Genomic DNA, 12,469 nt, shown 5'->3' on the forward strand with positions numbered 1-12,469 from the left:
TAACTAGATGTACCTGAGTGTACCTAGCATGTATGTAGGTGTAGAGCCAAGAAACCCCCTAAGAAAGAGCCAACTATTACCTGATGTGAGAGAACAAAGGACCCCGTTTTGGTCTTGAGTTGGACACCCAGCGAGGGATGTCAGACCATTGCGTGCTGGAGTGTCTGTGTACAGGGACATCAACGTCTCTTGTCAGCATGGAAGCTTCTTCTCCTCTGATTTGCCCAGCGAAGATGTGGTACCTATATACCCAAAAGGTACCCTCAGGGGTTCTACCTTGGTGTGTCATGGTACTGTGGGCATGTCGACCAAGGATGATGATAGTGGTGACCCTTACACAGAGTTATTATGCAGAAGATGGTAATCTTGCTGTGATACTGAGAATCTGCATGCAAAATAAATTAGGCTAGTTTTCAGAGAAAACCACACGACATTTATGCGGCACCTAACTAGGTAAAATGTCAGCGCCAGAACCGTTATGTGGAACACTGGTATGACAAATGTAGGTAAAATGTCGTACAACTGCCTAGGCCTATATCAGGGTACATTGGGGTTCATAACACTACTCTTACATATAAAACCGCAAGAACATATCTACCCTGCCTTAAAAGCCCTACATTAGTTACCAGTTGCCAGAAGATCCACGTTCAAGCTGCTTTGTATCACCCACAAAGCAATACATGAAACGGGACCACTCTTCATCAGGAATAAAATTACCAAACACATTCAAGAAAGGAACCTCCGTTCTAGAGTAGCCCCTCGCCTCAAAAAACCAAGATACATGAAAAAAACAATGGGTTGCTTATCATCTCTGTTTTTTAACAAGTATATGAGTGACTGCATAAATAAGAATCTTTTTAGCATAACTATTTATCTACAAATGCATCACTATTGAGCTACAAAAATATATCTACATAAATAAAATCAATTTAAAGTACAACACTTCAAAGCCAGAGTTTATTTCATGCATCTTTAATCTACATAACCAACATTTCCTTATGCATCTATATACCTTCCATGTTTTTATGGATCTATATCTGTATTACTTTTGGATCTATATATTTATTAATTTTCTTCTAATTCAGCATATTCAATGCACAACCCTATTTTTCACCCTATACCGTTCTCAATATCTCCTCTAGCTCAACTCTGACTCATCTCAAACCCCTTTCTACTACTCTTTCCAAAACACTACCCTATTTCTCACCTTATACCACTATCCATATATCCATTACCTCCACTCTCACATCCATCCCAAACCCCATACCACTACTATGATCCCCAAAATAACCCTTTTGAGTCTCTTCCCTACTCCACCCCTTCTTGCATCATTTCTTACCTCTTTTTACTATTCCGATCCCCCAAAATAAGCCTTTCTAAACCCTCCCTTTGACTCTTCCCCCTCCACCTCCCTTTTACTCATCGCAAGCCTCCTCCTACTGCTATGAGGTACAAAACAAACACACAAAATGTAAATCCTTCCCTTCTATCCCTCCACTATCCTTTCGATTTCAAATAACTGACTCACATATCCACCACTCAAATTACTTTCATATTTTCACTATTCTTTTTCACCACTAATCCTTTATAGGTTCCGGTGTAGCATGCTACTCGCCGAAAAAGCGCTTTGATGCCTAGTCAGAGGTAGTAAGCGCTATGCAAATGACATTTCAATACAATACAATATGTTGCTTAAAGCACTGCAAACAACAATACAGGTTTCTGTTGGGTGCCTGAGCCTGCCCTGAGGGGGTGTAAAGTTTATGACGAAGTAACCCTTTCTAAGAATTCTAAATCAGGCCCTAATCTTTGAATTCAATTTATTAACTCTTTAAAATCCATTCGGTAGTACTTGTATCCGTCCTGCTCAGTTTCGGTTCCCATGTGGGAATGTTTTAAACAAAACACAAACGACGAAAAGTTCGCCTCCTCTGCCACCCTCTGGCCATAGTAAAAATGACAGCACTTGCAGCAAAAATATGTTTCGCATTATGTCCAAAACTTGACTTGCCAGCTTCAAGTAATAAAATCGGCTTAAGAGGGAGGAGGAAATAAAGTTTTGCTACTCAGTCTGGAAAGGGATGAGGCGAAGAGGAGACAAAACATAAGCTCAGACACGTTAGGACCTCCATCTCACATTGCAGGACAATTAAAGTAGGCTGCCTGGCTGAAAACAGATTCCGTGCAGGGTAGTCCGTTTTGAAAAGAATGGCACATAAAATATACACCTCATATAAAGTGTCTCTATATTATCTTGATGTATTGAACTATCCATATGCACGACTTGCGTTTCTAAGTACCGTAAATAACAGATATTACTGTCGACCATATTTACCGGTACTCAAATTACCGACCGGTTGGAACGGTGAGTCTGTCTTTCCAGTATTCAGGCGTGTGGCTTTAGATCACTGCAGATGCCAGCGGCGAGTGTGAAATCACTGAGAGACAGTGCAGGAATACATAGAAGAGCTGCAGAATTTACCTTCGAAGTGCTCTACTGCTATGTACGTTAATCTGCTCTGCTGACAAGAAAAACCATACAGAGATCTCAGCATTGTAAAAAGCAAGAAACTAAGGCCCACTAGCCTTCCAAGCATCTGGAAGTTAAGTTTTTGAGCAAAAGTTGGTGCAAGTAATACAAACGAGACCTTCATCTAGGTCTTCACTATCCGACCCCATAATGTTGTCATTTGGTGACATTCGAATGCATAAAACACTTTGGTGTTTAGCTTTTGTATGGACTGCTCACTAGGCAGACTGTTGCTTTGCACTACCCATAACATAGCTACACCTCTGTTCCTTTCCAACCATCCACTGCGCTTGTGACATTGTGCACACGAATACATCACAGTTGGAGCAGGATTTGTAAAGGAGTGCTGCACAGCTGTACTGGTAAAGTGATTGTTGCACATCTCCAATAGGTTCGTTTTATTTTTATGACCTCAGCACTCACGGTGGGGCAGATAATCTTTCCGATCCCTAGTCTATGTCCTGAAGAGGTTTGCGATCATGTGCTCCAGTGCTCAAGGTCACACAAAGACTGTCCCTATCCTCCCGCATACGCATTCAACGTTCTGTGCAGTTTCTAGCAATCGCGCCTGCTAACTTGCCACCAGGCGCTGATACAGAGCAGAGGTTATGATGGTCTGAGTTCCAGCGCCCTGCCACCCCCATTTCATGTGCACGCATCCCTTGAAAATGTGTTTTTTTTCTGTTTTCACCAATAAATCTCTTATTTTTCAATGGAGTCCCCATCTTTCTGGTAGTTTCTGCTGGACTGACAACAAATAGTGGGTCATCAGTGGTCCCTTATTCTATAAGAGAGGCTGATTCTTACTGAGAATTCCCAGGAGCCCAGGAATTGAGGTATCACACAATGGAACCCTTAACAGAGGTAGGCTTTGAGAGGACATTTTGTTATGGTTTATTTGTTTACCTTTTTAAGTGTGGTGGACCTAAAGCCACTACAGCAAACGCTGGATGGAATAACATCTTGGATGACAACTTCTCCGACATCTGTGCCTTGTTGCCTCTCAGGAAATCTATACAATCAGGTTTGATTCCACACGACCAAGAGCCCCAATGTTACGGATTACAAATCTGGTAGCATGCCTTCTCCCTGGAGTTCTACTTTTTAGCTGCAGGCGAGAATCCGTTCTTTGGAAGACACATCCCATCCTTTTGCTGCTGAAGAGGGAACTTCCAGACATTTCTTGTCTGAGATTTGAAACCAATTTTTCTTTTTAACACTGCCTTTGTGATTGTATTCCTGAGCACTTCCAGAACTGTAATAGGGTTCAGAGAACACACAATTATTGCATTTGCAGTGATCTTATGTTTTTTGAAGGTCTGCGCTCTGAACTAGTCCAATGTTAATAACCAGGAGCCAAAGAGGCGATTAACCACCTCATTTAGAATGAAAGTTCTGTAATCTAGAAAAAAAGTTTTAAATGTACACTCTTAACCCTCCACCTTTAAAACATGGAGTTTCCTGTTGAACAATAGAGCCTTAGATTGAAACCCTAATGTCTTGAATTACCTGGGTTTAGGTATGTTGCTTGAAAAGATCCAGTCCTGTGTTTTTTTGTTATACTAAGCTGACCTTTTCATTTCTTGAACTGTGGTCAGGAGATCCTGCGTTCACGCTGTTTAAGGCCTGTCGTGCAGCTCCTCATTTGAGTACCACCCGAGTGAAAGAAATGCATGTAACCACCGTGGTTATTTATAAGACTGATCAATGCCATGCACTGAAATCAATCTTCTGTTAAATATAGTATCCTTTTTTTAATGTACCATATATGATAGTTTGTTATTTTAGTGCAATTGCATTTGACATTTTTAAATTTGATTTATTTTAATAATGCTTGCGTGAAGGGCGACCATGTTATTACACTGTGGACCGAAAAGCAATTTAATAAAATTCAATTCAAATTCTGTTAAGTAAAATAAGTTAATACCTGCCCAAAAGAAAGCGGTCACTAAAAGTGCCCATATGGAACATACTGTGGTGTCGAAAAAGATAAACAAGGTGGCTAGAGGCAATATCTTAATGCTCCCGATAGGGTTCCTAGATGCTACATTTATTATAAAGAACACTGGACAGATGTTGATATAGTACTACATAGATATTAGGAAATATAGATTCACACAATAAAATATTTTATGTGGGCACTTTAGCAATAGCAAAGCAGACAAGCCACATGCCACAAAATGGTAGTAGCACAGAACGCAAGAAAAAAACCAATATTAAGTATAATGTAATATTTGGCAGGAATGACAATCTTGCCACACCCAACCATTGGCTGAAACAGAGAATGAGTATGCTGAGCAGTGAAAGTTGTTGTGGGTGAGCTTAGGTCAACCTAGCAGGGCGACAACCACACAGAAATCTCAAGATTGGTATCAGAACATTTTGTTAAATGTAGCTTCACAAAATAATTGTGACTTTTTTGTTGATGATGATTTTTTTACGTGGTTAAAAGCAAGGCTACCAAGATGTTCCAATGTGGATGCTGTGTGGGGTAGTCGTGTCTTACCCAACTACTGCCTATGTCTGCAAATGGAAAATATAATTTGGAGAGTCACATCTTAAAATACTCACCGGTGCAGGTCGCTGGCCTCCCACTCCAGGCTTTGTTGTCCCTGCAGGTAACAACCCTGTCCCCTTTCAGCTGGTACCCCGGGGAACAGTAGTATTCGCAGCGGGAGCCAAAATATGACCCATCGGAACATTTGAATCCCCCGTTCTGTGGCATGGTAAGTGAATGGCAGCGGATCTCTAAAAATGGAATCACATATATGAATTAGTGTTAGTCTCAGAAAATCCTGGGGGATGAGGAAGAGTCACAGTGGGTATTCGGATGCTATGTCACACTTTAATATTTCACTCCTTAGACAAAGAAGGCTATGGTTAGCAGGAGGTTTTTGAGAGGATGTGATACCCCTCTTTCACACTTGACATGAGTTTCCACAGGTCTTATTGTGTTTAGTTTGTATACGAGGCCATTTTGCTTTCTCTTAAAAATTCTCAATAGCGTCCCCTAAAAAAAGACAATGGTAAAGGGTGAGTTCAATTTAGCTAGTACTTTGACTGTGGTTAGTAAATAAAACCTAAACAGACAGGGAATTGAACATGGAATGGAATTCACTCGCATGGGTTTATTCATCAGTTAGAGTGACTCTTTGGCAGTGCGCAGCCGGGGTTGGGTGCACAACCCCCACTGAGCACATGCGCTGGCCGTGCGGCGTAGGGGTTGGAAACAGGTGGGCAACCCGCTGCGTAGAACGATCGCTCTTGAGCAGTGGGTGTTGGGTGTGGGTCTGGCCTGCAGCAGGGTTTGTGACTAACCCAGCATGGGTTTGCCACCCTCGCTGCACATGGCCTCTGGCTGTGCGCAATAGGAGTTGATTGCAAACTGCAACAGGCACACAAGCACAGTAGCGCTTGGTGTTCAGCCATGCACGGCAGGGGTCGGTGCAGGGCCTGGACTGCAGTCACGACCTGTGATCCATTTGCTCTGGGGGGCAATTCCCCACTGGGCCACTTCTCTGTCTCTCAGCCTAATATGCAGTCTGCCTTTTCTGCATCCATTGTAAAATTCAAGAGTAACATGCAATTTTTCACAAATTGGTGGTTGAATCGATTTCCTTTTAACTTGTGAGTAATGTGCTTTTCTTGGCATTTTTTTCTATAAGGTACTCTAGTTTTCAACTTCTTTGACTACAAATCACGGGGTAAAATCCTTCGAGTGCGGCCTCTAAGGGGCACGGTACAGTTATTCCACAGGGTGAAACGTCTAGTAGGTTGAAAAAAAAAAGAAACAGAGGCCTTCTCTGGCCTATCACACATTTGTCAAACAATTCAAAATTTGACAGACAGATATATATATATTCCCTGAAAAAAACATAGATTTCAGGGGCGTTATAGTTAGTTGGACATTTCACTCGTACAAAACCCGTGAAATTCCCCCATTATAGTTAGTTCAGCTAACTATAACTCGCGCCCCCGTAATGCACGGCTGATGACGTCACATATTACATCACTCATGACATGGTCAGTGACATCACTGATGACATCTCAAATGACATTACTGATGACATCACTGATGACATCATCCAGTGACTGTGTGTTTCTGTAAAGTTTAAATATGTTTAATATATAGAGGGAAAGGCGTATTGAAGAATGAGTGGGTGTATAAGTGTCTGAGTGGATGATGTAGTAGGTTCGTGAGTGACTCTATAAGTGAGTGATTAAACGTATCTTACTGAATGCATGGGTTAGTGACTTAACTGTGTTAATGTCTGTATCAGTCTGTCTGTTGGTGTGTAAGCGGCTGCATCGGTTTGTGAATAACTACATGAGTGTATATATGAGCTATTGATTTGTTGTCTGAGTATGTGTATGGGTGCCTGAGTGTTTGTGTGGGTGGGGTGTGTGTGACTCTGTGCATAGATGTGTGAGTGGGTGATTCACTGGGTGCATGGTTTCAAGACTGCATCTGTGATGGACTGTATGGGTGGGTGAGTGTGTGTATGGGTGTGTTAGTGAGTGAATGTATATCTCAGGGCTACAAGTGTGAGTAACTACATATGTGAAAGGTAGTATATATGTGTGTTAAAAGTATTTAAATGGCTATAAGTGAGAGTGTGTGATTGTGAGAGTGGCTGTATGGATGAGTGTGTGCTTGTATCAGTGATTGTATAAGAGCGTTAGAATGTGCTAGTATTTGTATGAGTAAGTGAGCTGATGTGTGTATAACTGTATAGGTGAGTAAATGGGAGTGTGATTAATTATTTGCATGAGTGACTAGGTGTGTGAGTACCTCTATCAATGAGTGGCGGTGTGTGAGTGTCTATGTAGGTGTATGAGTGCATATGATAGTCCTGTACTGAGTGACCGTAAGTATGAGTGACTGTACGGGTGAGTGAGTGGATGTGTGTGTAGACCTAAGAATCAGTGAGCGGGTATGTAGTTATTGATGTTGGAGTGTCTATGGTTTTCAGAATGGCAGTCTGTAATTTAGAGTGGGTGTATCAAAAGTTATATTGGGGTGTGATAAGATGCATGAAATTATCACATAGATGATGTCATCAGTGATGTCATCTGTGATGTCATTTGAGATGTCATCAGTGATGTCACTGACCATGTCATGAGTGATGTAATATGTGTAGTCATCAGCAGTGCATTGCGGGGGCGCGAGTTATAGTTAGCTGAACTAACTATAACGGGGGAATTTCACTGGTTTTTTATGAGTGAAATGTCCAACTAACTATAACGCCCCTGAAACCTATGGTTTTTTTCAGTGAATTTCTAAGGTTTTTTAGATGCTAATTCCCAACTATGACATGCCTGAAACCTATGTTTTTTTCAGTGAATTTCAAAGGTTTTTTAAATGCTAATTTCTAATTAGAACGTGCCTGAAGCCTATGGTTTTTTTCAGTGAATTTCTAAGGTTTTTTAAATGTTAGTTTCTAACAATGCCTACAGAAGTATGACATGTGAAGAAAGAAGAAAAAACGCACAGAAAGAAGCAAAAGAAATGTAGAAAGAAACAACAGAAGTCCACAAAGATGAAGAAAAATGCAGCAAGAAGCAAGACATGTGCAGAAAGAACCAACAGAGGAACAGAAAGAGTTCTTGTTGCAAAATCCTCCTATGCCCGCAACTTTTTCAGACGGGTACTGGTGGTAACTGACTCTGACTAACCAGGCCTAGAGCCAGTGCTATGCTATAAGACACTTAGAATACAGTGAAAAAACACCTACATACACTAGGGAACACTATGCGTTGGGGTACCCCTGTGATTAGCTTGACCTCCTCTGTAAGTCCCTAGTACATAATAGGGCAGGGAGATTAAAACTACCTCTTAAAATGCGCCACGGGGCGTATTTGCACAGTGGTGAAGGGAGGGGGGGCGTGAGGTGACATGTGTGCAAACACACCCTGTGGCTGTTTTAAGTTGGGAGATTAAGTCCCCTTGAATCCTGAGGGTCCAACTAGCCCACTAAGTACCTCCAGTAAGCGCCACAGAGCTGCGTTGCACAGAAGTGTAAAAAGGGGCATGGCCTGGACCACCTCTCTGCAATGCAGGCCTGTGGCGCTTACTGGAGGTACCTGGTGGGCTAGTTGTCCCCGAGGTACCCTCAGGATTAAAGGGGACTTAATTCAGCAACTTAAAATGCGCCACAGTGCGTGTTTGCACACGTCACCTCTGGCCCCGCCCCTCCCTTTCCCACTGTGCAAAGGCGCCCTGTGGCACGTTTTAAGTTGGGGGATTAAGTCCCCTTGAATCCTGAGAGTCCCTGGGTCCAACTAGCCCACCATGTACCTCCAGTAATTACCACAAACCTTCGTTGCAGAGAGGTGGTCCAGGCCATGCCCCATTTTACACCTCTCTGCAAAGCAACTCTGTGGCACTTACTGGACGTACCTGGTGGGTTAGTTGGCCCCCAGGGACCCTCAGGATTCAAGGGGACTTAATTCCCCAACTTAAAACGCGCCACATGGCGTGTTTGCACACTTGTGACATCAGGCCACGCACCCTCCCAGCACCACCGCACAAACGCACCCCCTGGTGCGTTGTAAATTGGGGGATTAAGTCCCCTTGAGTCCTGAGGATCCCTGGGGGCCAATTAGCCCACCACTTAGCTCCAGTAAGCGCCACAGAGCTACGTTGCAGAGTGGTGTAAAAAGGGGCATGGCCTGGGCCACCTCTCTGCAACGCAGCCCAATGGCGTTTACTGGAGGTGAGTGGTGGGCTACTTGGCCCACAGGGATCCTCAGGACTCAAGGGGACTTAATCCCCCAATTCACCACTGAACAAAAACGCATCCTGTGGCGCTTTTGAGTTGGGGGATAAAGTCCCCTTGAATCCTGACAGTCCCTGGGATCCAACTAGCTCACCAGGTACCTCCAGTAAGCGTCACAGAGCTGTGTTGCAGAGAGGTGTAAAAAATGGTGTGGCCTCTGAACACCTCTCTGCAACGCAGCTCCCTGGCGCATACTGGGAGGTACCTGGTAGGCTAGTTGGCCCCCAGGGACCCTCAGTATTCAAGGGGAATTAATTCCCTAACTTACAACTCACCAGGAGGCGCATTTGCACAGTGGTGAAGGAAGGGGGCGGGGCCTGAGGTAACATGTGTGCAAACATGCCCTGTGGTGCGTTTTAAGTTGGGTAATTAATGCCTCTTCAATCCTGAGGGTCCCTGGGGGCCAACTAGCCCACCAGGTACCTCCAGTATGCGCCAGGGAGCTGCGTTGCAGAGAGGTGTTCAGAGGCCACGCCCCTTTTTACACCTCTCTGCAACACAGCTCTATGGCGCTTACTGGAGGTAACTTGTGGGCTAGTTGGCCTCCAGGGACCCTCAGGATTGAAGAGGAATTAATTCCCCAACGTCAAACGCGCCACAGGGTGTGTTTGCACACATTTCAACTCAGGCCCCGCCCCCTCCCTTCACCACTCTGTAAACGCGCCTGTGGCGCGTTTTAAGCTGGGGGATTAAGTCCCCTTGAATCCTGAGGGTCCAACTAGCCCCCAGGTACCTCCAGTAAGCACCACAGAGCTGCGTTGCAGAGAGGTGCAAAAAGGGGCATGGCCTCTGAACACCTCTCTGCAACGCAGCTCCCTGGTGCATACTGGAGGTTCCTGGAGGGCTAGTTGGCCCCCGGGGACCCCCAGTAATCAAGGGGAATTGCTTCCCCATCTTACAACGCGACAGGGGGCGCGTTTGCAGAGTGCTACAGGGAGGGGGCAGGGCCTTCGGCGCGATGCCGGTCTTTTTTATTTATTTATTTTTTAAAGAAGGGGGGCTGTGTAGCCCCTTCCTTTTCTATTTTATGGACCCCATCCCCCAGGGCCTGACCCCCATTAAAAAATAGATATATAAATATTATGGGAAGGGGGCCGCGTGGGCCCCCCTCCCGTGGCCAATTCCGGCCCCGGGGACCCCCTCCCCGGGGCATGGCCAAATATATATTTTTTTTTATTATGGAGGGGGGCTGCGTGGCCCCCCTCCTTAGGCCTCTATTTGCCCCGGGGACCCCATCCCCCGGGGCCGGCCTTTATTTATTTATTATTATTTTTTCTTTGGGAGGGGGGCCGCGTGGCCCCCTTCCCAGGCCACTTCTGGCCCCGGGGACCCAATCCCTGGGGCCTGGCCATTGCTCACTTATAATACTGCAAATGATCTCTGTGACCCCTTACCATTTCTCATCTGTGAGGTCCTGTTTTAATCTAAAAGAAACTTTTTTATGGATGTTGCATTAAACATAAACACATTTCTCTGCAAACAATTAATGAAAGCCCCGGTGGGTGGCGGTCCTCGGGGCTTGGGAGGCCTTAGAGCCCCCCCACACATTTAAAACTTTGCCCCGGGGTCTGGCGGTCCCCTGGGCAGTGCAGGGGGGATTGGGGCCCCCCACACATTTTTTAACTGCCCCCAGTACCTGGCCGACCTGGGGGCTTATTTAAATGAAGCATGGGAGCCCCTGCTTCGTTTTTTAAAAATTTCCGGCCGAAATTCGTGCTGGGTGCGTGAATCTCGCCGATTTTGTTTTTTAAAAAAATGCTTTTTTTTGGCCCTGGGGGGCCTTGTTGGACCCCCTGAGCAGGCCTAGGGGGTCAGGGTGTTTCTACCTTGCCCCCTTTTCTCGTTTTTCGCGTTTCTTTTTCTGTTTTCTTGTGCCTGTTATACCGAGGCACAAGATGGCTGCCAACACTTCCTGGTTTGGAGTGTTGACAGTCAATTAGCATTAAGCTCGTGATCGGGAGGGTGCGCGGATCCTCCGTGCCTCTAGATATCACTATGTTTATTTCTTAATTTCTCAAAAACTACTGAACGGATTTACACCATTTTTAAAAAGGACGCTTTCTGAGCCAAACAGTACCTTTTTGCAAAATTTGGTGCAATTCCGTTCAGCAGTTCGTGCTGTAGCCGTGTCTAAAGTTTCCTATGGGAAATTGATTTTTTTACTCTATTTTTTTAATTTCTCATGAACTACTGAACGAATTTACACCATTTAAAACAAGCATTTGCAATGCAATAGGTCTCGCATTTACGTGAGTTTAAGTTATTGGCATTGTAAATAACAATGCCTTTTATTTTATTTTTTTAAACGGAAACAAAAATAAAAGGCATTGTCATTTGCAATGTCAATAGCTCAAACTCACGTAAATGCGAGACCTATTGCATTGCAAATGCTTGTTACTCCGAGTCTCAATTCAGGGGGTGCTGCCTAGTACACTGTACCTAGTCGGAGAAGATGCGGATCTCTGCCTTCGGGGTCCATGCATCCTTTTGAGGTATTAGTCCATTGTGTCAATGGCACCCACTTCTTCTCTGGAGTGGCTGTAATTCTTGTTTTAATGTTACATTCTGTTAGCAAAAAGGAGCCACCTGAAGTGGTATGTTGTCTCGCGCTGGTATTGACCCTTGATGATTCAGACGATGGCTCGGTTTCATCAAGCCATAGGGTTTGTTGTTATTCACAACGATGTGAAAAGAACATTGGGGCTGATTGAGAACTGCTCCTCGATTTCATCTGCTAACAACCAGCATACCAAATAACTGAGAAAGCAGTGTCTTGCTGGCCCATCATGGAGTAGCAGAGGAGATAGAGTTGACAGGGTGCTCGGTGTGTCTAGAACAGGCAAAGAAGAATTCCATGTAGGTTGAACATGGTTAAAAGCCCCACACACCCCTACCACAAAGGCAGCTCTGGTAGGCCTCACACATTTCAGTCACTGCACAAAATTTGCACCCAGTTTGGCAGTCTTAGACAAATACCAAGGGAAGCGTGAGAATTGAGGCTGAACTGTCCTGTTACCCCCATGAGCAGTCCAGTGATGAAACGAGAAATAATTAGGCCCCCTGGCTCCTTGAGACTCCTGTGTCCTACAGATATTCATAGGTCATGGGCTGATTGGGCCCCCACCCCGGCGCACATGTCCTGCTGGAGCCTGTATTATGC

At 44.6% G+C, this 12,469-nt stretch overlaps 1 protein-coding gene across 2 annotated transcripts in view; it reads right to left on the reverse strand.

The window, feature by feature from the left end:
• SRPX (sushi repeat containing protein X-linked) overlaps nt 1-12,469 on the reverse strand; it is a 458,279-nt gene that overhangs the window by 171,045 nt on the left and 274,765 nt on the right. For both annotated transcript variants that reach the window (XM_085622913.1, XM_085622912.1), the window contains one exon: nt 5,102-5,278. In XM_085622913.1, the coding sequence (XP_085479039.1) occupies nt 5,102-5,278 (177 nt within the window). The remainder of the gene's footprint in view (nt 1-5,101; nt 5,279-12,469) is intronic.

Source organism: Triturus cristatus, chromosome 8, assembly GCF_964204655.1.
Source record: "Triturus cristatus chromosome 8, aTriCri1.1, whole genome shotgun sequence".
Taxonomy (NCBI): domain Eukaryota; kingdom Metazoa; phylum Chordata; class Amphibia; order Caudata; family Salamandridae; genus Triturus; species Triturus cristatus.